The following is a 25,581-nucleotide window of genomic DNA, read 5'->3' on the forward strand; positions in this document are numbered from 1 at the left end:
TAACTAAGTACTTCTGGGTCACGGATTTTTGGAATCCTTCAGAATAAGAGTCCCGTCCTGTATACGATGTAAGTGAATAATTTGGGCGAATATTAAGGAAATAGTGCACAATTATCGATATATTTTTCATAGAAAAACGAATTAAACGTATTTCTATGAAATATTATGTGATTTATTTGTTGATTTTTTAAATGATTTCAAACCTAAATGGTCAACAATGTTTTTGTGTGTGTACGCCACAGGAGGTTGGTGGCACCTTAATTGGGGAGGACGGGCACGTGGTAATGGCTGGAGCGGAATAGGTGGAAAGGTATCAACAACATCAAACACATGGTTTCTATTCGCATCGTTCCAGGCATTATTATGAGCAGTCCTCTCCTCAGCAGCCTCTAGTGTACGCCTATCATTTATTGCACCATACATGTGTCTCAGTATTCTACTCARAAGCACTTCTAGATTCCACATCCACAGATTTTACATCCCAATGGGTGTCGCTGCTCATTCTGCGGCCCGTAAAGAGTGGCATATCAGCTTAAATCCAATCTGTTTTTCATATTGGACATATTGCATATTGCACTGTACACTATTTTCTGTATGTTGTGTCGCAGTTAAAGGGGGGAGCTTCTAGTTTCCAAATCCACAGAGTATACATTCCGAATAGCATTGCTGCTCATTCTACAAACAATCGGTTTATTCAAAATGTCAAGAGAGACGCAATTTGGTAAAAAGCATGATTTATTCATAACAAATATCATGATGAAGTAAATTAATTAAATACTTTTCGTGAAATTGATCATCAACAGTAACACAGAAGTTTCAAATGATATGCAAGATCCTCTTCATCTCACCAGCAGAGTCAGCACTGGGCACAAACTGGTTCAATCAACATTGTTTCCACTTCATTTTTGGAAAATATCTATGTGATGATTGGGGTGATACCACCCTATAAGATACTAGGATACTGCCTAAAAATATATATTTTATTTGTCTAGCCAAAACACCTGATTCACATTTTGGCAGGTAAGGCTGGCTGATTTAAATGTGTAAAGTCTGCAGCCTTCTCATTATTAGGATAAATTAGACCATTTACAGGTATGTCAGTCAGTTAACACTCCATCTACTGATCAGATTGTTTCCATTGTTTATCTTAAGTAATTAGCTTCTCACCTAATCACCTGCTAATAGTCAGAATTTSTCACCTTCATTATCAAATCAAATCAAATTTGATTGGTCACAAACACATGGTTAGCAGATGATAATGCGACTGTAGCAAAATGCTTGTGCTTCTAGTTCCGACAGTGCAGTAATATCTAACAAGTAATCTAACAATTCCACAACAACTACCTAATACACACGAATCTAAAGGGCTGGAATAAGAATATGTACATATATGGATGAGCGATGACCGAGCGGCATAGGCAAGATGCAATAGATGGTATAAAACACAGTATATACATATGAGATGAGTAATGTAAGATATGTAAACATTATTAAAGTTGCATTATTAAAGTGACTAGTGATCAATTTATTAAAGTGGCCAATGATTTCGAGTCTGTATGTAGGAAGCAGTTTCTCTGTGTTAGTGATGGCTGTTTAACAGTCTGATGGCCTTGAGATAGAAGCTGTTTTTCATTATTGGGCAAACCAAGAGTGCAAGTCTGGTATGGAATGGTGTTTTATTTCACACTGGAAGCAAGAAAATAGTAAACTAAAAGAGTTAATTTATTGTTTTGTAATTAACATATAGTCCTGAATTATTCAGTCAGCAGAGAGTTAAGGCGACAGTACAAAAGGGCAGACTGGATCCTGATTTTATGAACACAAACAATGGATAGTTTTTCCTGTACAGGGCTATATTTATGTATGGAAAGGAAAGGGGGATACCTCGTCAGTTGTACAACTGAATGCCTTCATCTGAAATGTGTCTTCCGCATTTAGCCCAACCGCTCTGAATCAGAGAGGTGCGGGGGCTGCCATAATCAACATCCAAGTCTTCGGCGCCCGGGGAACAGTGGGTTAACTGCCTTGCTCAGGGGCAGAACGACAGAATTTTACTGGCCCAACGCTCTAACCACTAGGCTACCTGCCGCGTGTAATTTGTATGGTCTAATATGTATGTCCAACATGAAAAACGGATTGGATTTAAACCAGTCACGGCGCAGTTTCGTGGGAACCGCCAGCAAGGTCCAAGCAAGGCCAGAGAGAAAAAAGGCCGTTTTATAGCTAATCTCATGCTATTTTACACATTTTGCGATGAGGTTGAGAGAAAGAGATGCTGTTTTAGAGCTCATGGATTCTTCAAAGATTGGACAATGTAAACTTTTGCTCCACAATATTTGCCTTAATATGAACAAAATGTGAAATATATATTTTGATAGACCAAAGTATCAGCTATCACACCATGTAACCGAACTACCAATTTTTTATGTGTATTTTTTTATAAAATGCAACTAACTGGATTYATGTCAACTCCGTCAGACACCAGAAAAGGCATTTCATTTTTACTATTATTGTCCAACAAGTGTTTAAAGGCCTTGATTGTTAAATTCTAACATTAGATTATTCAAATATGTAATACAAATCTTGAAACTTCCTTTTGTTTTGTTTTATAGCACTATTAAATGTTCCAGGGCTAATTTCGTTAGCATTTCGATATGCTTTTCTAGATTTAGAACATAAAATTATTAAGCAAACATTATGCCTTAGKCCTAGCACAGAAAATACTTCAATTGTTTAAGCACATGTTGCGGAACAGTGATGACAATATATTTTTTTGAATAATGGGGTTAGCCATCAGTGGCAGAGTTGACAACAGATACTCAAAACAGATATATTTTTGCCTCTAAAAATAAAAGTTCAATACAAACATGGGAAATTATTCATTTGAAAATCCCCAATACAAACATATTCAAATTCAAATTCAAATGTATTTATATAGCTCTTCTTACATCAGCTGATATCTCAAAGTGCTGTACAGAAACCCAGCCTAAAACCCCAAACATAACCATTCTATCAGATCTTTCAGCACTCTGACGGAGTTGACGTCAGACAACAATATGCCAGAGTTGATGTTTTACGGCGTTTAGATATTTTTTATTTTTCTTATTCATTCAGGTGATGTACAGTACACAGTAGCAATCTAGCTTTTCCCTCAGTTGCTTTATGACTCTAAAACCTAATTAAATGTAATATATTTTAACCAAAATTCATATTCTATTTTAATCTATCAGGCAGATGGAGTTTAGAGTCCATGGTTGTGACTTGTGACCATGATTATTCCAACATTGTTTGTTTAAATCTATCAACGTAGAGAACTTTACAGACAATGTGTAACGCTCTTCTACCTCGTCCTCCTCAGACGAGGAGAGGAGAGAAGGATCAGATGACCAAAATGCAGCGTTGTAATTAGACATGATATTTATTAAACAAGGACGAAAACGAACACGAAAATATACTTGAAGAATTTACAAAACAACGTAGACTGACCTGAACATAAGAACTTACATAAAACCGAAGAACGCATGAAACAGGAACAGACTACAACAAACGAACGAAACCACGAAACAGTCCCATGTGGTGCATACAAACAATGTGAAACCACCTACCTTAATATGGTTCTCAATCAGAGGAGATGAAAACCACCTGCCTCTAATTGAGAACCATATCAGGTCACCCATTAACCAACATAGAAACACATAACATAGAATGCCCACCCACACTCACGCCCTGACCGACTAACACATACAAAAACAACAGAAAACAGGTCAGGAACGTGACACAATGGGTGTTCTTGTTGCACTATATGTAATAAGGGATCCTTCTAACATATAGCGTAATAAGAGGACATGAATAAGGGATCCTTAGTACATATAGTGTAATAAGAGGATATGAATAAGGGATCCTTATGGCAGTGGCAATTTTAGCATGAAAATCTTGGTGGGGCAAACCCCCCAAAAAATGTTTAGATGTATGCCAGCAAARCCACTACACAACACAACACTAAACAATTGTCAGAGTCTATCTAAAAGATAGCGAAGGAGTCAGGCGCAGGACACAGGTAAGAGTAACAATCACCGATTTACTCAATCCAAAACGTAACAAAATCCTGTTCCAAACAAGGACAAAACAGGACTCAAAATACAACACACCGGAATACACGAAAGACAATCACGCACAAAACAGAAAGGGAAACCAAAGGGTTAAATAAGGAACATAATTATGAGATGGGAACCAGGTGTGTAAACAGACAAAACAAAAGGAAAAATTAAATATGGATCGGTGGCGGCTAGAAAGCCGGTGACGTTGACCGCCGAACACCGCCAGAACAAGGAGAGGGAACAACTTCGGTGGAAGTCGTGACAACAATACATTAATTGCACTATAACGGTGACAAACGGTGCCCACAAACTGTTAGTGCCTACATAAAGCTGTTCCAACAGCAGTCCCAACACCTTTCTGCTACTCCTTGCTATCAGCAGAGCCTTGTCTGGCAGCGAGACGGTTCATTCAGCCTCATTTATTGGCTTTTTAAAAAACATAGCTGATGTGGCTGACTTACTTGAACAAATGTGGTTTCTACTGACAATTGAGATGTACAAACTATGGCATAACCGGACGACGAGCGGATAAGAGGCAATCCGTAATTTCGATTAAGACATTATTGAGCGAGCTAGGACGGACGTAGTCAGTATAACTATTTGTTCAGCGCTTTTGAAATGTACAGCGACAGAATTCAGAACATGGGCCGTTCTTACAGTATTCTCTACACCAAGTCAGAACCGTACGATAAATAAAGGGGGCATATAAGCAGACAATGAAAGCTTTACAATATTCAATGATGACATTTCTCTAAAACAGGCTATAGGCTACATGTGCACCACCAAGTCAGAACAGTAGGCTAAGTTATGAGGGGAAAAGGGACCAAATTATTATGGTGAGGCACATGAGCTAATGACAGCTTACTACACAACAAACACTTAGTATTACTTTCTTAGCTACAGTATACAAATCTCCATGGCATATTACATAATTTATGCAGCAGCTTACAAGACATTTTTGGACTCACCTTATTGTGCTCAGCTCACTTGAACAGGAAGGTGGCACGGCAGTCTTTCGTGGGCAAATTTTGTGGTCAGATTTTGTCATCAAAGTCTGGCATTCTCTGGATTCATGGTGCTTTCAAGACAACTTGGAACTCATGACGTCAGTGATCTTCAGGTCGGAGCTCTAGAAAGAGGCCCAAGTTCCCGACTTGCAATTCYGAGTTGGAAGACCGTTCAAAGCATAATTTCCCAATCGGAGCTCCCAGTTCCCAGTTGTCTTGAACTCACTGAAGTCTGAGATTTCCCAGTTCTGAGTTTCCAGTTGTTTTGAGCGCAGCAGAAGTCATGCTGGATTGACAGACCCTWAAACCCAGACTTGGACCACACACCCACTCGCTAGTGATTGCTTTGCAATGCTTGCAGTTAGCCACTGATTCCTTCCAAACCACTCATTGTTGAATTAGCGATTTCCAACTTGTTGTGTAATATTTATGTCCAATGGCCGATGAGCACCGATACATTTTTATCTATAATTTCTCTTCATATGACAAGGATTTAAAAGTTGCCAGTAGATTGTCAGCTTGATTCATGATGATGACCTTGCTGTCTCTGCCCGGCCGGTTCCCCTCCACTGGGATTCTCTACCTCTAACCCTATTACAGGGGCTGAGTCACTGGCTTACTGGTGCTCTTTCATGCCGTCCCTAGGAGGGGTGACACAATGGGTGGGTTGAGTTACTGACGTGATCTTCCTGTCTGGGTTGGCGCCCCCCCTTGGTTTGTGCTGTGGTGGAGATCTTTGTGGGCTATACTCGGCCTTGTCTCAGGATTGTAAGTTGGTGGTTGAAGATATCCCTCTAGTGGTGCGGGGGCTGTGCTTTGGCAAAGTGGGTGGGGTTATATCCTTCCTGTTTGGCCCTGTCCGGGGGTATCATCGGATGGGGCCACAGTGTCTCCTGACCCCTCCTGTCTCAGCCTCCAGTATTTATGCTGCAGTAGTTTATGTCGGGGGGCTAGGGCCASWKKKKTATATCTGGAGTACTTCTCCTGTCTTATCCAGTGTCCTGTGTGAATTTAAGTATGCTCTCTCTAATTCTCTCCTTCTCTCTTTCTTTCTCTCTCTCGGAGGACCTGAGCCCTAGGACCATACGTCAGGACTACTGGGCATGATGACTCCTTGCTGTCCCCAGTCCACCTGGCCTTGCTGCTGTTCCAGTTTCAACTGTTCTGCCTGCAGTTATGGAACCCCTACCTGTCCCAGACCTGCTGTTTTCAACTCTTAATGATCAGCTATGAAAAGCCAACTGACATTTATTCCTGATTATTATTTGACCATGCTTGTCATTTATGAACATTTTGAACATCTTGGCCATGTTCTGTTATAATCTCCACCCGGCACAGCCAGAAGAGGACTGGCCACCCCTCATAGCCTGGTTCCTCTCTAGGTTTCTTCCTAGGTTTTGGCCTTTCTAGGGAGTTTTTCCTAGCCACCGTGCTTCTACACCTGCATTGCTTGCTGTTTGGGGTTTTAGGCTGGGTTTCTGTACAGCACTTCGAGATATTAGCTGATGTACGAAGGGCTATATAAAATAAAATAAAAATAAACTTGATGACTTCTAGCTTGCTAGCTAAGATTTTGAAGATATGTCCAATCATCGCTACGATAGATATAATGTGATTTGACGTCATTTTATCTGTGTCCAATGACCTTGAACCTTCTTGGATGGGCACTTCTTATGTAACTGTCTGGCAGCACCCAATGGGCTTGAATTTTTGAGCTCTCCCCGTAGAATTTGCGGTGACCTAGTGTCCCATGAGTGACAGAACACTGAGCTAGTCAGAGCGCAATTAGTGAACATTACCAACCCCTACACTCCGTATTTTCAGCTGGCTGCCCCACCACCACAGAAAGCATTGAGCTAGCCTGAAACACCTGCATTTTGGAGCTGCCTTCCTCAAGAAAGCAGCATGTATTTTAGTTTTTTTACATTGTTTGCAAACTGATATGTGACATGTATTAATACCGAAATAACATGCAAAACAGGCAAAAAATCTAATTCAAATAATAATCATAATAATATGTWKTTKTTTTTTTTGTTAAACAGGTGGGGCTCTGCCCCACGTGCCCTGAATGACAGGTCGCCACTGCCTTATGGTATAGCTCAGGGTTCCCAAACAATTTCTATTGGCACAAGCACTGTTCACACCCCTCTTGTTTTTTAGCCAATCGATTTTGTTGTAATGTTTGATCTAGTCAAATCACGGCCTGACCGCTCATTAGGCAGAATTAGGCAGCCACCTTCAGCGGGAGATTGACGACATGAAACCTCACATAATTCTGCCCAAAAACAGTAACAATTTATCTCAACCAGCTTTTTAGGTGATGCCACCCTGTGATAAGCAGTGCCCACTTTGTCAAAGGCAGGGGTGCAAAATATTTTGCTTGTCCATTTCCAGCCCACCTCTCCAGGGTGCTGTTGGAGAGAGTTGTTGCTGTGGTGCTCTAACATAAATCATGTAGCAAATATAGGATATGGTCGAAAGAGTATGTTGCATTTTATGTAGCCTATAGGCTGGAGATAAAATGTATGACAATGTAATGAGATGGACACTTTTTATATCATGCAGGTTTCTCCGATCAAATAGCTTAAACTAAATGGCACCCAATCAAATAAAACATTTGCTGTCATGTTGACAAACATATCCTAAAAACAGGACAGGTCAAAGTAAAATGGACAATAAGGAATGGACAATCACAAATGTTGTCCAGGAGTTTCACCCGGGTGTCATGATCAGTGGTTTTAAGTTTGTATCTGTCCATTTTTGACAAGCTGATCATAGCGAAAAAGAAAATACACTATATATACAAAAGTATATGGACACCCCTTAAAATTAATGTATTCCGCTATCTCAGCCACACCCCTTGCTGACAGGTGTATAAAMTCGTGCACACAGCAATGAAAAATCTTCATAGACAAACATTGGCAGTAGAATGGCTTTACTGAAGATCTCAGTGACTTTCAATGTTGCACCGTCATATGATGCCACCTTTCCAACAAGTCAGTTTGTCAAATTTCTGACCAGCTGCGAAGTGTTAGGCCACACAAGCTCATAGAACGGGACCACCGAGTGCTGAATTGCGTAGCTCGTAAAAAATTGTCTGTCCTCGGTTGCAACACTCACTATCAAGTTCCAAACTGCCTCTGGAAGCAACTTCAGCACAAGAACTGTTCGTCGGGAACTTCATGAAATGGGTTTCCATGGCCGAGCAGCCGCACAAAAGMCTAAGATCACCATGCGCAATGCCAAGTGTCGGCTGGAGTGGTGTAAAGCTCACCGCCATTGGACTCTGAAGCAGTGGAAACGCCTTCTCTGGAGTGATGAATCACGCTTCACCATCTAGCAGTCCAATGGACAAATCTGAGCTTGGCAGATGCCAGGAGAATGCTACCTGCCCGAATACATAGTGCCAACTGTAAAGTTTGGTGGAGGAGGAATAATGGTCTGGGGCTGTTTTTAATGGTTTGGGCTAGGCCACTTAATTCCAGTGAAGGAAAATCTTAATGCTACAGCATACAATGACATTCTAGACAATTCTGCTTCCAACTTTGTAGCAGCAGTTTGGGGAAGGCCCTTTCCTATTTCAGCATGACAATGCCCCCGTGCACAAAATGAGGTCCATACAGAAATAGTTTGTCGAGATCAGTGTGGATAAACTTGACTGGTCTGCACGGAGCCCTGACCTCAACCCCATCGAACACCTTTGGGATGATTGGAACGCCGACTGCGAGCCAGGCCTAATCGCCCAACATCAGTGCCCGACCTCTCTAATGCTCTTGTGGCTGAATGGAAGCAAGTCCCCACAGCAATGTTCCAACATCTAGTGAAAAGCCTTCCCAGAAGAGTGGTGGCTGTTATAGCAGCAAAGGGGGGACCAACTCCATATTAATGCCCATGATTTTGGAATGAGATGTTCGATGAGCAGGTGTCCAGATACTTTTGGGTAGCTGATATTAAGAGCTTAAATAGCCAAGTTGATTAGTCACAGGAATCAGGACTAATAAAGCCAATGCAATGGCCTGTTTTACAAACGGTGGACCTACAACACAGATGAGCATTCATAAAATTGCATTGCAAGCAGACATGGTAGGCTACACATCAGTAAGCACGAGCCAATGTCTTTTGGACAGCTTTTTTTGGTCCTGTCTGGACCGGACGTCTTTTTTGTTGTTGGTGTTCTACAAACGGTAGGCTTGCCACATAAATAGGCATCCATACAATTTAATTCCAGACAACACTGTAGGCTGCTCAGTAAGCACGGACTGACTCCGAAGCCTTTTGGATTTCTTTTTTGGTGCAGTCTGGACCAGCCTTGAATTCCACATTCACCGACATTGATTGTTGGTCCGGTCCAGACCAAATCTGAACCAATCATTGGCATTTTGTGGTCTCACCTAGGGCGGCAGAGTGGCAATGACCGGCCCTGACCCAAATATCACATGAATACACATTAGACATGGCAAAATGTATAGAATTGCCAGAAAATTAGCTTTATAACTGCAAAATGTTCTCTACACCCCATGACAAAATGTGTAGAATTGCAGGAAATAAGCTTTAACCCTCTCGGCTGAACCTCTTACAACAAAATCTATGGGCTAAAAAACCTAGCTAAAAACCGTTAGCTGACATTGGCTAGTTGATCTGGACATTTCTGACAAGTTATAAATAGCTCTCTAAGGTATGCAATGACTTACATTACAAGAGGAAAACTGATGATGCACTACCCAATTTCGAAATTGCACCTTGTGCATTCTACTATTACAACTTCAAGAGTAAGTTCAAAGCCGGATTGAGTTCCTTTGAAATTGTGATAATTTGCTTCAGACAAGCGCATTTCCATGCATAGAGCTGACATGGAAGAAAATAATATTGAAAGTATTTTGAAAATTCCCATAACAAACCTTTTTCCTTATAAAATTCCCCTGGATGTACATTTTAAACTCAAAATAACTTTCCCTGCCGGACAAGGATTGTCCTGACTTTGGAGAATCTCATATGAACACGTCATAATGCTTGTGGGCTGTGGGGGTGTGTGCTACACCAGTGATTTAAGCTGATAAGCCACTCTTTAATGTCCGCAGAATGAGCAGCCAGGCTCCTTGGGTTGTATACTGTGGATTTGGAAACTAGAGGTGCTCCTGAGTARAATGGACCCCCTTTTACTGCGACACAATGTACTGTACAGGAAATTGTGTATAGTGGAAAAAAAATTATACAAATAATAATAATTGTATGTTTTATTGCCACATACACAGGATAGGGTCAGACATATACTGTATATGTCCAATATGAAAAACCTACTGAACAGTGTGCAATATGAATGGGATAATTAAAAATTGGATTTAAAAGTGTTTTCTAAAGTTGATTATTATAATTATAATAAAAATGGTATGATTAATATTGTTATTACTATTATTATTAATAGTAGCATTATAAATCATGTTTTGTTGTTTGTATTACTTTTGTTACCATAATAACTATCTAGTAATCATTACTTTTAATGCTGTTAACAATAATGTCAATGCTATAAAATTATTTGTGCTTTAAAGGAGATTAAATGTTTTCCTTTTTTCCTGTTGTTAAACAAAATGGCAGTATAGCTTATGGTTCGGCAGCCCGGACCTCATTGGAAAGGCTAGATGTCAAACAGGGGCAAGGACTCAGAATATGTAGTGGGGCACTTCGGACCTCCCTAGTGGCTGCGCTACAGGTGTAGATGGGGGATATGCAGATTAGGAGACAGCAGCTGGCAAATAATTATTGGGTCAACCTACAGAAAGATAGGGAGAGTGTTGATCCATCTGATTKGTTTAAGAGACGTCTGGATACTGTGTATCAGGATTTTGTGGCCATTTACTCAGATGATTCAAAAGATCCAAGGACAKGRWGTACTGGGTCAGCATTTGTAGTGCAGGAATGTGGGGTGGMAGTCAGGAAACGTATTACAGATCAWMTGGCTGTATATACAGGGGAGCYGATGGCCATACTGTTGGCCTTGCAGTGGGTGGAGGAAGTCTAGCCAGACAGAGTAGTTATTTGCTCTGATTCATGTGCAGTGTTGATGAGTCTCCAGTCCTTCAGGTCACGTAGCAGACAAGACCTGCTTTATGAGGTGCTACAAACCCATGGCAGGATTAGACAGATGGGTATACAGATAAGATTTACTTGGGGTCCCAGCCCATGTGGGGGTGGAGGGGAACGAGGCAGTTAACAAGCACTTAGTAGTGGGGATGTTGATGTTGTAGTTTCAATGAGCAAGGCAGAGGCAAAAGGCCTGATATGGACAATGATGGTGCAGAAMTGGCAGGAGCAGTGGAATAGAGATACTAAGGGCAGGCATTTATTTCAATTACAGAGGAAAGTCAGGGAGGGGAGGACAAGAGGAAGGGACAGAAAAGAGGAGGCTATTTTTACAAGATTAAGGGTGGGACACAGACGGTTGAATAAGACCTTAAATGTGACAGGAAAGCATCCAACAGGAAAGTGTGATTATTGCAAGGAAACAGAGACCGTGAAGCATGTATTGCTACAGTGTGGACAGTATCATAGGGAAAGTGAGAGGCTGAGATCTAGTATGAGGGAGAAGGGGATACAGGAAATTAGTTTAAATAGTATATTGAGTAGAACGTCATTAGTTAAAGTCTCAAATATTTTGTTATCTTTTTTAAGAGAAACAGGGCTGGCAGGTAGGATTTAGTTTCTACCCGTCTCTGGCCCACACTCCAGTTCAGTAGGTGGTGGTAATGCACCATAACGTTGGATGCCAACTGCCGATAATCCCCACCAAAGAAGAAGAAGAAACAATTCGACATGAAGTAGCTAGCTAGGCAGCTAGCATCCTCAAACACTTTGCTTCAAAAATGCCGGAGTTAGCGGTAGAAAATGTTGTTGTCCATCCACTTGTGTTGCTCAGCGTGGTGGATCATTTTAATAGGTATGTAATTAATAATATATATGTTTGGAAATCACATCCATTCGCTACTTCTGCTAGCTCGCCACTTTTTGTACAATATGATGATGTTGCAGCCAGGCATAGCTAACGTTAGCTGGAGCTAACCTGCTGAGTCAGAAACCCATTTAAAGCTGTGCATTTGTTAGCAATGACAGTAGTATATCTAGTTAGTTTATTTTGGCGGTAAATTGTAATAACAGGCAAATAGCTAGCAACATTCACTAATTATGGAAGAATTTAGCCACAGCGTCATTATGGATCAGAGTAGTTAGCTAGCTAACTTAGCAAGGGATAGGTATTGTAGTTGGCTTATTCAGGTGTTTCCAAACCTTTTCACTCGGGCCTGCCTTCCAGCATTGGGGAACATCCCGCGCCCCCCACGTCTATTTTTATTGGTACAAGCACTGTTTATGGCAAACTGTTTACACCCCTCTTGTTGTCGGGGGGGGCATTTAGCAGATTTAAAGTTTATTTCCTGAAATTCTACACATTTTGTCATGGGATGCAGAGAACATTTTGCTGTTTCATAACACATTTTCTTGCAATTCTATATATTTTGCCATGTGATAGTTGAGTAACTCAAACATTACAACAAAATGTATGGGCTAAAAAACCTAGCTAAAGAACGTTTGCTGACATAGGCTAGTTGATCTGGACATTTCTGACAAGTTATAAATAGCTCTCTGAGGTATGCAATGACTGACATGACAAGAGGAGAAACTGATGATGCACTACCCAATTTCGAAATTGTACCTTGGGCATTCTACTATTACAATTTTCATGAGTAAGTTCAAAGCCGGACTGAGTCCCCCCCTGCCGTTTGGGAACAACAGAGCTAATTAACTAGTTGTGTTAACCTTCTTAAAGATGCACTCTTAAACTTTTGTATAATTTCAGCCAGTAGTTTTGAAAGTGGTACTCATGAGCAAAAAGTGGTCCCAGTTTTTTGTGTACTACGTCATCATATTGTGTACTATGTCATCCATTTCTTATGTTACGTCCTGCTATATATATATWTTTTTTTGCAATTCATATATGTTACGAATCCAATTCGTACTATATGTTACGATTTTGTTGTGATTAAGCTCATGGATTGTGTATTTTAAGTTTTTGTTTGATTTCCACTAAGACATCCTATGATATTGATTGTGTAAATGTGCTCTTTTGACAGAATAGGGAAAGTAGGCAACCAAAAGCGAGTAGTGGGTGTCCTCCTCGGCTCTTGGCATAAGAAAGTCCTTGATGTGTCCAACAGCTTTGCAGGTGAGTTCTTCTCCTTCCATGTACTAAAATAACATGTTTGTGACTAGTTTATAACATCTTTATCATATTTGTGAGAGAACTCAAATAATAATTATGATCACTAAACGTTTAGCTATATAGCTAAGCCTGTTGTTGGATCCAATATTGATTGTGTTTTTCGCCAGTGCCTTTTGATGAGGATGACAAGGATGATTCAGTGTGGTTCCTGGATCATGACTACTTGGAGAATATGTACAACATGTTCAAGAAAGTCAATGGTGAGACCACACACACACACTATAGATTATTACATTTTAACTATATACATTCAGTCTCATCAACTTCTACAAAGTGTGGCTATGAGATTCTTAAACCTTTTCCTTCTCTTCTCTCCAGCCAGAGAGAGGATAGTGGGTTGGTATCACACAGGTCCTAAACTACATAAGAATGATATTGCCATCAATGAACTCATCAAGCAATACTGCACCAATTCAGTAAGTGCTTTCCACCCAGTAAATATTCCACATTAATACCTAAATATCGGTAAGAAATATATCTCATCTCCTGTTGAAAGGATTAAATTGTATTGATAATGCAGCAGATAATTAAGTGAACATTGACTGTGTTTGTATGGCACTTTCACCCTCAGGTATTAGTGATCATTGATGTAAAGCCTAAGGACCTGGGCCTGCCTACAGAAGCCTACTTCTCGGTGGAGGAAATACATGACGTAAGTGGAGCATAGACTTGTTTGAGACTAAATGACAAAATAAGTCAAACTCTGGACCAGCCAACCCCGAGGTCTCTGGGCTGATTTTGGACTGGGCATACAATTGATTATTGTGAAAGGAAGGAAGACTTTTACTCTAAAAGGGTTCTTGTCTCTTCACTCTTCCAGGACGGCACCCCGACCTCCAAAACATTTGAACATGTGACCAGTGAGATTGGAGCCGAGGAGGCAGAGGAGGTGGGCGTGGAGCACCTTCTCAGGTACACATCATTTTTTATCTGGACTACGCAGACACCAAACATTTCATGGATTTTCCATTATTTCTGTAGTTTCATGCTTAACACCACACCGAACAGATTTGCACTAATGTCGACTAAACTTGATATATTCTACCCCATTTTTCTTCCGTCTACAGAGACATCAAGGACACAACAGTTGGTACTCTGTCACAGCGTATCACTAACCAGGTACATGGCCTAAAGGGGCTCAACTCCAAGCTGCTGGACATCAGGTCTTACCTGGAGAGAGTGGCTGCAGGCAAGTTGCCCATCAACCACCAAATAATCTACCACCTACAGGACATCTTCAACCTGCTTCCTGATGTCAACCTTCTAGTAAGCTGGGGTGTAGGTTTAGGATGGGGGTGGTGTGGGGATGGGGTAATGTGTGTGAGTAGGCTGGGTTATGTGGGAGAAAGGGGGCAGGGGGTGGCTGGCATGGTAATCAATATTAGCTTTTTTATTTTGAAAGAGTACACAGATAAATGTTCCTTCTCAAATCAAATACATTTGCGTGGTATGATCTACTAACGTAAACTCACTCACTTTTGTACATTGCCTTGGTCCGTACAATTGACCTTATTTTAGCGCCCAAAAAACGTAATATTTCCAGATCAACTGTAATGTCAATACCATTGTAAAGCACAATTTTAACAGAATTCATGCCGAAACCTCCACGCTGCCTGTTTCTGCATGATTCAAGAAGGCAATGAGCTCCGTCGGGTCTTTAAAAAAATGGCGGATGGGGAAGCGAAACTAATGCGTGGTAGTGAGGAGAGGAGATGTGTGGGAAAATGGCTTTTTTTCACTTGATCTGTACAACTTATTACCTTATCGCCTCTAAAATGTAAATAAAACACTATAAAGAGTTTATATAATGTGTCATTACATACCTATTTGGAGGTTTGTGTCGAATTTGAATCGGGTTTTTAGGGCGGTGCTAAAGTGATCTTCAGAAGTAAACAGCGGCTTTGAGAATCATGATCGCTTGCAGTGATGACGCAAAAAATTACTAGGTATCCCCCCCTTACCCCGTCACTGTCCATTTCTTGTTTTTAAACGATGAGAGAAGTGCTACACATGGTGGAGAGAGATTGTAAGACAGAAATAGTTGCTTTATGCGTGCTGTACGTTACGGCATGACACGTCACGATGTAACGGAGGGTCCGTTTTTTTTCAACTTTTCTCCAATACTATAGAGCCATTACCATGTCGATCAACGCTTGAATAGAAATGTAGTTCACACCCCAGATTTTGAAGTCAACACAGTCGCTACAGTCCCATTAGTTTTCTTTGCAGCCTCGTTTGAATGTCGCGGTTGCACACATTTGTACGGAATGGGGTGAGTTTACGTTACTTCATTACAATGAACAGATAGTCTGGATTTTTCCACCAGATTTTCACTGTTTAGTTAATCATAATACACAATGCCTTAATCCTGCCACTTCTCCCTGCAGGAGTTCACAAAGGCCTTCTACCTGAAGACCAATGACCAGATGCTAGTGGTCTACCTGGCGTCCCTCATCCGCTCAGTGGTGGCTCTCCACAACCTCATCAACAACAAGATCTCCAACCGTGATGCTGAGAGGAAGGAGGGACAGGAGAAGGAAGAGGGCAAGAAAGAGAAGAAAGAGGACAAGGAGAAGAAGGAAGAGAAGGAGAAAGGCGACGCCTCGTCCAGGAAAGATGAGAAAAAGAAGAAATGAGTGTGCACTATTGGTGTTCGTCTTTGTCATACCCTATTCCCCTGGATAGTGCACTACTTTTGGCCTGAGCCACAGTCATCTGTATATGGGTCTAGCTAAAAGTAGTGCTCTATATGGGGGTGTGGTGTCATTTGAGACTTGCCCTTTGTCATAACTGGCACTGAATAACTATAGTGCTGAGGGTGACAGGATGGTTATGTGTGTTGGATGTTCTCTACAATGAGAACATGTTCGTTCTGCACCATCTGGGCTGCGTTCAGTAGGGCACAACGTTACAGAACCTCAAATAGAAATCCATATTCTAGAACAGACATGCCTTTTTGACATGTGAAGAATCAGGTCAGCTCTGTTCTGGTATTTCTATCTACAACGTTCAGTAAATTGCCCCCTCCCGAATGTGACCCGTGTGTGTGTGTGTGTGTGTGTGTGTGTGTATGGTGAAAGGAACCTTCAGTTTCTGTATCACTCATTAAAGTAGGGTCATATTAAATCATTTTCGTTAAGTTTCTAATTTGCAAATCTTTTCTTTTGTCCCTTGCCTTTGTTTGGGTGTATTTTGTTGTACTGTATGATATTTCATGTCATAGAAACACAGGGAGGAGAATTGTGAGGTTATGAAGCCTCGCCTGACATTTGTGGGGAGGATGCATTCAAGTCTGGTAATGGACTGCATATTATGAATCTCTCTCACAACACAGGCTGTACCAAGTGAAGAGTGGTTWGACGTTTATTTTTCCATTTGGTTTAACTGTAGACAAAGATTATTAATAAAGGACCTATACTGGGTTACTTGATGACACAACCTTTACAGCCAAGGAACTAATAGTTGAAGTGCCTTCAGAAAGTATTCATACCCCWTGACTTATTTTTTTTCCCTCTCACCCATCTACACACAATACCCAATTTAAAAAATATATTTTACCCTTATTTTACCAAGTAAGTTGACTTGAGAACACATTCTCATTTACAGCAATGGCCTAGGGAATAGTTACAGGGGAGAGGAGGGGGGATGAATGAGCCAATTGTAAACGGGKGATGATTAGGTGACCATGATGGTATGAGGGCCAGATTGGGAATTTTGCCCGTAATGATGTACAAAAAATAATAATAATGAAATACAGAAATATCACACCTGAGTCAATACATGTTAGAATCACCTTTGGCAGTGATTACAGCTGTGAGTCTTTCTGGGTAAGTCTAAGAACTTTTCACATCTGGATTGTACAATATTTGCACATTATTTGTTTAAAAATTCTTCAAGCTCTGTCAAGTTGGTTGTTGATCTTTGCTAGACAGCAATTTTCAAGTCTTGCCATAGTTTTTCAAGTCGATTTATGTCACTGTAACTAGGTCACTCAGGAACATTCAATGTAGTCTTGGTATGCAACTCCAATGTAGATTTGGCGTTGTGTTTTAGGTTATTGTCCTGCTGAAATGTGAATTTGTCTCCCAGTGTCTGTTGGAAAGCAGACGGAACCAGGTTTTCCTCTAGGATTTTGCCTGTGCTTAGCTCTATTCTGTTTATTTWTATCTTAAAAAACTCCTTGCCGATGACAAGCATACCCATATCGTGATGCAGTCACCACCATGCTTGAAAATATGAAGTGGTACTCAGTGATTTGTTTGATTTGCYTCAAATATAACGCTTTGTATTCAGGACAAAAAAGTTAATTTCTTTGCCACATTTTTTGTAGTTTTACTTTAGTTCCTTATTGCAAACAGGATGCATATTTCTGTACAAGCTTCCCTTTTCACTGTTATTTAGGTTAGTATTGTGGAGTAACTACAATGTGGTTGAAGCCTCTGCGTTTATTATTATCATCCTTCTCATGACGCAGCACTAGGTTAGTATGGCGAAGATGCTTTTCTGCGTAGATTTGGATTCTAACATACAGTAAAATAACGGAAGGTGTGGTTTTTTGTACGACAAACTGCCAATAGGCTTCAATTCTTTTCACACTCACGTTAGTGGCTAATTCGAAAATTGTACCATGCAATCTATGGTATGCAACGAGGAATACGGCGGTAGGATTTTATAAAATGTTCAAGTCAGGTAAATCAGATTTTGATCGGTAAAATGGATTGTGACGTCAGGGTTTATAACCCCCAGGGGAGGGAGAGCAAGGTTGGAGTATCGTATGTAAGCTATTCGTCCTAGGTAAAGTAGGCAGTAGGCGAGGAAGAGCGAGCACRAGAGACGCACCACCCACCAAGCTAAATAACATTCTTATTCCCTATTGATCAGGGCATGACTCCTCACTAGGGTGATATTTGAGGCGTGAACAGCAAGAGCGGCGATATGGCCTATATCCAGGTAAGGTGTACCCTGTCCCTATGTTATATTTGTAATGTCAGTCAGGCCCCTCTTGCTCTGGGGTGAAGGGTARTCTGCAGAATGGACGTTTCAGAGTTGTGTCGGAGTGTGGTTTCATAATGACATCAGGATTGCGGGACGTGAATAAATCACTAGCGTGTTACTTATTTGTCAGTTGACATAATTTCAGAATTCACGCAGCTAGTCAGACCAAGTAGGCTATGGAGTCCTAAAAGCGGGTCTGCACCCTATCTCTGTCTCACCCACAAACAGGTGGTTTAAAGCAAGCTTAAACGTTGCCAGGGCTCCTGGCTCGTGTGTGTGGAGCTTCAGTTTGCGAAGACTTTTGGTCACCTCAATTGCACATTTATGTGCCATCATTTCCTAAATGTGTTATCTCTTTGCTCCTTCAGATACCTGATGATAAGGGGTATAAGTTGGACCTCTTCTGTGTCCCCAAACACTATGAGGAGGATTTAGACCAGGTTATCATCCCCCATGGACTGATCATGGACAGGTAAGTCAAACCATCACCACTGGACTGGCACTCTTGGGTTATAGTACAGTACTACTGTACTATAACATAATTGCACATTGCACATAATTGCACATTTTCCTATTCCTTTGTGGAGTAAATCATAACTCTAATATCGTACAAATTCCTCTATGCTTCCATTGTTTCCTTAATTTACACCATGGTTGCTAAGGTATTTTGTCGGATAGAGCTCACTGACATATTTGTTAGACAAATCAGTGTTAGGCATCTAAACCAGCAGTGATTTTTTTTTTTTTTTTTGTAATGGTGTATAGCCATCATCAATTTGCATTGCAGACAGGGAGAAGGCAAGCAGCAGCCTTATGAATGAAACACACTGTTAGTCGGATACCCTGTTGTAGAATGCCATGTTAAACCCTGTTATGAATAGTAGGACTCCAGCCAGATCATTTGATTTGACCCAGTCAGCAACTTTTCAGCCAGTTTTCCACACATGGCCAATACTAGCCTTAAACCATGATGTTCTGACTGACCAGATCACAAACCATCTGAAGATTGATTGATGAGCCTGCACAGAAATTTCAGGTCCCGTGCCATTGTATCGCCCTCTCTTCCTCTCTTTTTTTTTATCCTTCTCTATTCCTTCTGTCTCTCTCTAGGACTGAGCGCCTGGCTCGTGATATAGTCCGGGACATGGGGGGACACCATATAGTAGCACTGTGTGTTCTCAAAGGAGGTTATACATTCTTTGCCGACCTGCTGGACTACATCAAGACCCTAAATCAGAACAGCGATAAGTCTGTCCCGTTGACTGTGGATTTCATTAGGCTAAAGAGCTATTGCGTGAGTGAACCACTCCACGTTTCTCTCACTCTCCTTCAATAGCCTCCAATTGTGTAAGGAAGATGGCAATCTTTATATGTAAGCAATGCAGCCGTTGCTTATTCTCTCTCTGTGTGTGTTTAGCCTGGTCTCAGATCAGTTTGTTTAGCTAACCCCTCTTATCTGTTGTCTGTCATGCCATGTTTGTCATGATGACAAACATGACACAAGGGTTGGCTAAATCACAATGTGATCTGCTACTAGACTCTCATCTGATGCATGAGCAGATAACACTTCCATTGGCCAACATGTCTTTTAATGTATTACTAGATGACCTTATGATTATTTAGAGTAGACCATCACCCTCTTCCTGGGTGAGATGTGTAGTTTTACTGATGTGTGTGTATTGTCCCCAGAATGACCAGTCTACAAACATTGTCAAAGTTATCGGAGGGGACGAGCTCTCAACTCTAACTGGGAAGGTGAGATTTGATTGCTTGACATAACCACAGATAAAATACAAATATCTTAGGAGTGAAGTTGTAATCCTTTAACCAATGAGGTGCTGTATTTTTGTTTAATTATTGGATTTTTCGTTATATGTACATATTGATCTACAGTATATATATATGTGATCAATTGTCTTCTAATTTCCTTTACAGAATGTTTTGATAGTTGAGGTAAGACCAATTTCCCTGTGTCTTTTTAGCACATAATCTGAAAATTCAATCTCTGTAAATGTTAAAACTGCTGTACATAAATATGTGGCGCACACTAGCTCTCACATGAACTATAGCTATATGACCAGGGTGCAAATCACATTCACTAATGGGTGTACCATCGCTATGGTTGTCCACATTAATATTGAATTGCTTGCCTTGAATTGTTGTTGGACTTCCTTGCACTCCTTAAATTGAACCCCCTTATGCAACGGTATCTGTCCTGCTGACGTGTTTAGGACATTGTGGAGACAGGGAGGACTATGGAGACACTGCTATCACTGCTGAGTGACTGCAATCCAAAGATGGTCAAAGTCGTCAGGTGAGAACCAATGTATTAAGCACACAGTACTCTTTTTCTCCCATATTGTGCTTACTGAATATTCCCTATAAGTGCTGTGTAGCCCTGATTTAGACAGAGAAGTGGTTCAGCTCAGAATGTCACTCTTTGACTGCATTTACACAGGGGTCCAAATTCAGATATTTTTTTCACTAATTGGTCTTTTGACCAATTGGATCAGCTCTAAAAAATATCTAATGTGACAATACCTGATGTGATTGGTCAGTAGACCAATTAGTGGAAAAAAATATTGGAATTGGGCTGCCTGTGTAAACGCAGCCTTTGTCGATCTAGACAGCAATATTAATGACCGCACTCCATCTATTGTAATGGGCACTCTCCCCTTAAGCACTGATTTAGAGATGTTATGTGACTGGATCAGATTAAGAGTTAATCTATGTACCATACTGTTAATTGAACTGTGGAGGGATGGGATATCCCTCTGCTATGGAAGGGACTATTTGACGCTAGTTTAGGTTGTAGACGGCTGTGTTGAGCGCATTGTAGCTATGCTATGTTATTGAACAATGCAAGGCCATTGAGTGGATTGTATTGTTAGCTGTGTCATTGAGATTGTTGAAGACCATGTCATTGAGAGCGATGCATGCCATGCCATTAAGAGCATGGTTTGCATAGAGATCCTATTCAGTTCTGTGCTTGTATGCATTGTTATTTCAGCCTTCTAGTCAAGAGAACACCAAGGAGCTCAGGCTACAGACCAGACTGTGAGTTCTGCCGTTGTTTGTGTGTGTCGTGCATGCCGTCCCACCGTTGATACACTGCTGTACTAGAAAGAGTCTTTGGCAGGATGACCACGTATAATAGTTATATTTTTCGCATGGGATTAATATGCGTATCTAACAATCGACTTTGAATGTGTAGGTCAACATGGTACTCTAGTACTAGTATTCTATACAATGGTTAGTGATGTATGTCATTCCTTTAAGTCAGAGTTGGATAAGCTTTCTAAGATGGTTTTGCAAGGACAGCTGTTTACCTTTGACCTGCTCTGTGACCCTTGCAGCTAAAGGGTCAATCCCAGTCACAGACAACAGGAGTCAACTAGCTAACCTCCAGAGATGGAAAAGAGAAACATACTTTATATCTGTGTTAATGTTATGAAATGCTAATGCAAAACTCATCCCATAAGATCTTTTGATACTGCTAACGTAATACTACACAGCAAGATGTATAACTTACATGTAGCTTAGTATTGTATTGTGCAGTGAATTATGTCCGTCTCTGTATTTGGTCAGACATCGGGTTTGAGGTGCCAGATTCGTTTCTGGTGGGATATGCCCTGGACTACAACGAGTACTTCAGAGATCTCAGTGTAAGTTCGCTGCATTGGAGATKATCCTGATATTTGGTTATATTCTCTGCGATACAGCATGTCAACCTAGTGAAATATATACACTGAGTGTACAAAACATTAGGAACACCTTCCTAATATTGAGTTGGACCCACTTTTTCCCYTAGAACAGCCTCAATTCGTYGGGGAATGGACTCTACAAGGTGTCGAAAGCGTTCCACAGGGATGCTGACTCGTGTTGACTCCAATGCTTCCCACAGTTGGCTGGATGTCCTTTGGGTGGTGGACCATTCTTGATACACACAGGAAACTGTTGAGTGTGAAAAACCCGTCAGCATTGCAGTTCTTGACAAAATCAAACTGGTGCGCCTGACACCTACTTTTGTCTTGCCCATTCACCCTCTGAATGGCACATACACAATCCATGTCTCAAGGTTTGAAAATCCTTCTTTACCCTGCCTTCTCCCCTTCATCTACACTGATTTGAAGGAGAACAAGTGACATCAATAAGGGATGGTAGCTTTCACCTGGTCAGTCTGACATGGAAAGAACACTTGTTCCTAATGTTTTGTACACTCAATGTATGTATGAGGGGTCAGTTTAATCAAGTCTGCTGTTGGTGTATTCTTTTTACACTTTACCATGTGTTTTTGCTCTGTGCAGCACATCTGTATACTGAACGAGAACGCAAAGGAGAAGTACAAAGTGTGAGCTGAGGCGATAGACAGATGGATGACGAGAGACTAGGACCACTGTGATGATCCTGAGCTTTTTAGGGTTCTGAACCTTATTTATCTATGTATGAAACCTACTTAATGTGAACACATGGATTGTGAATTCAGTTTGCAAGATGCTATTTGAGAAAACAAAAATGTATTGAATTCATATTTTTGTTCCCCTGGAAGCAATGGGATGAGTTATGTTTTTAAGTAGAGGATTCGTGTAAAGATAGTTTTGGGAGAACACTTTTATTTAGATTTGTAATTATATATTATATTGGGGCCTTGGATGCCTCTGCATCTGATTTATGTTAGTAAGGATGGATTTTGTTATGTTGCTTAATACAATCCACAGGATCTCAGGCGACTGTACATATCCACAGTAAAATCTATGTGAGTCAAGTCATGTACTGCATTGTACAAACCAATGATGCTGTTTAGCTCATATGCCATGCCCATGCAAAGACAAGCCTGGAATGTAATGTAACAATTTTGTTTAATAATGGCAATGTTTTCATTCACCAAGGACATTAACAATCCTATTTTAATATTGCTGTCAATCTTAAATGTGTGTGTTAGAGAGAGAGATGCCTTCCATGGAATGACTTTAAAGAAAAGAGAAATCTGCACCCTGCTCTTGTTTTTTTAAATTTATTGAAGCATTTAAGGCCAAGAGGCTGACATACAGTTGAAGTCGGAAGTTTACATACACTTGTTGGAGTCATGAAAACTTGTTTTTCAAGATCATGAGGAAGGAAAATTGTGGATATATTRCATCATCTCAAGACATCAGTCAGGAAGTTAAAGCTTGGTCGCAAATGGGGTCTTCCAAATGAACAATGACCCCAAGCATACTTCCAAAATGGCTTAAGGACAACTATGTCAAGGTATTGGAGTGGCCATCACAAAGCCCTGACCTCAATCCCATACAGCATTTGTCGGCAGAACTGAAAAAGCACGTGTGAGCAAGGAGGCCTACAAACCTGACTCAGTTACATCAGCTCTGTCAGGMGGAATGGGCCAAAATTCACCCAACTTATTGTGGGAAGCTTGTGGAAGGCTACCTGAAACATTTGACAATTTAAAGGCAATGCTACCAAATACTAATTGAGTGTATGTAAACTTCTGACCCACTGGGAATGTGATGAAAGAAATAAAAGCTGAAATAAATCATTCTCTCTTATTCTGGCATTTCACATTCTTAAAATAAAGTGGTGATCCAAACTGACCTAAGACAGGGAAGTTTTACTATAATTAAATGTCAGTAATTGTGAAAAACTGAGTTTAAATGTATTTGGCTAAGGTGTATGTAAACTTCTGACTTCAACTGTACATAGCTGTGGGAAGTAGGGGTGCTGAGGGTGTTAATAAATATAAGATTTTTTTTTAAATCACAAAAGTAGTGGGGCTTTACTAGTAGTAACGGACCGATATAGATTTCTGTAACATGGGCAAAAACATTTAGACAAAGTGGTTTGTGATGATATGGCTCATTTGGTAGAGTGTGATCCCCACCGGGGACCAGTATGAAAATGTATGCACTCACTACTGTAACCTGCTCTATTAAAATGTAAAAGGAATTAAGACCATTTCAGTTTACATTTAGAAATAAGTTGCATTTGCAAAGTATTTCAAGAAACTGGAAAACATAAGCAAGTATTTTTATATTCAGTCCCAAGTATTATCAGATTAACTGTTTTGTACAGAACTACATTCGCTTGCGAAAGTATTCACCCTCCTGGCATTTTTCTTATTTTGTTGCCGCAAGCGAATGGGTGTTTGTATCATGAGATTTACACAACCACTTTGGAGATGCAAAATATTTGTGAAACAGACAAAAAAACAACTTGAGCGTGCATAACTATTCACTCCCCCAAAGTCAATACTTTGTAGAGCCACCTTTTGCAGCAATTACAGCTGCAAGTCTCTTGGGGTATGTCTCTATAAGCTTGGCACATCTAGCCACTGGGATTTTTGCCCATTCAAGGCAAAACTGCTCCAGCTCCTTCAAGTTGGATGGGTTCCGCTGGTGTACAGCAGCCTTTGTCATACCACAGATTCTCAATTGGATTGTCTGGGCTTTGACTAGGCCATTCCAAGACATCTAAATGTTTTCCCTTAAACCACTCAAGTTAAGAAGAGAGGAAGCAGAGAGAGAGAGAGAGAGAGGAGAAGAGAGAAAAGAGAAGAGAGAGAGAGATCCAGAGCACCGATCCAGCTACCAGAAGCTTCTCGGTGCGAAACACGTGGGCAGACGAGGAGAGAGCAGTAGAGTAGCAGTGTTATCTGTGGTAATCCATGTTTCCGTCAGTGCCAAGAAGTCGAGGGACTGGAGGGAAGCATAGGCTGAGATGAACTCTGCCTTGTTGGCCGCAGATCGGCAGTTCCAGAGGCTGCCGGAGACCTGGAACTCCACGTGGGTCGTGCGCGCTGGGACCACCAGGTTAGTGGCAGCGGCCACACGGTGTGAAGCGTTTGTATGGTCTGTGCAGAGAGGAGAGAAGAGGGATAGACAGACACATAGTTGACAGGCTACAGAAGAGGCTACGCTAATGCAAAGGAGATTGGAATGACAAGTGGACTACACGTCTCGAATGTTCAGAAAGTTAAGCTTACGTTGCAAGAAATCTTATTGACTAAAATGATACAGTACTGCTAGATGGTGAAGTAGGCTAGCTAGCAGTGGCTGCGTTGTTGTTGACTTTGTTTGAAGAGTGTAGCTGGCTAGGTAACCTCGATAACTGGCTAGGTAACCTCGATAATTACTCTAAACTACACAATTATCTTGGACACAAGACAACTATGTAGCTAGCTAACACTACACTAATCAAGTCGTTCCGTTGTAATGTA

The 25,581-nt window shown here is 40.9% G+C and overlaps 2 protein-coding genes across 2 annotated transcripts; both read left to right on the forward strand.

Moving 5' to 3' along the window:
* Positions 1-11,883: 11,883 nt before the first annotated feature.
* On the forward strand, positions 11,884-16,520 carry LOC112070898 (26S proteasome non-ATPase regulatory subunit 7). The gene is made up of 8 exons (XM_024138349.2): positions 11,884-12,035; positions 13,225-13,316; positions 13,481-13,573; positions 13,692-13,789; positions 13,945-14,025; positions 14,194-14,285; positions 14,441-14,639; positions 15,761-16,520. The coding sequence occupies exons 1-8, from the start codon at positions 11,962-11,964 to the stop codon at positions 16,007-16,009; spliced, it is 978 nt and encodes a 325-aa protein (XP_023994117.1). The 5' UTR covers positions 11,884-11,961; the 3' UTR covers positions 16,010-16,520.
* Positions 16,521-16,915: 395 nt separating this feature from the next.
* Positions 16,916-24,115, forward strand: LOC112070899 (hypoxanthine-guanine phosphoribosyltransferase). The gene is made up of 10 exons (XM_024138351.2): positions 16,916-17,853; positions 18,255-18,323; positions 18,737-18,840; positions 19,479-19,662; positions 20,058-20,123; positions 20,304-20,321; positions 20,600-20,682; positions 21,379-21,425; positions 21,957-22,033; positions 22,676-24,115. Exons 2-10 carry the CDS (start codon positions 18,309-18,311, stop codon positions 22,721-22,723), a joined length of 642 nt encoding a protein of 213 aa, XP_023994119.1. The 5' UTR covers positions 16,916-17,853; positions 18,255-18,308; the 3' UTR covers positions 22,724-24,115.
* Positions 24,116-25,581: the final 1,466 nt, after the last annotated feature.

This window comes from Salvelinus sp. IW2-2015, unplaced genomic scaffold (genome assembly GCF_002910315.2).
Source record: "Salvelinus sp. IW2-2015 unplaced genomic scaffold, ASM291031v2 Un_scaffold1454, whole genome shotgun sequence".
NCBI classification, from domain to species: Eukaryota; Metazoa; Chordata; class Actinopteri; order Salmoniformes; family Salmonidae; genus Salvelinus; species Salvelinus sp. IW2-2015.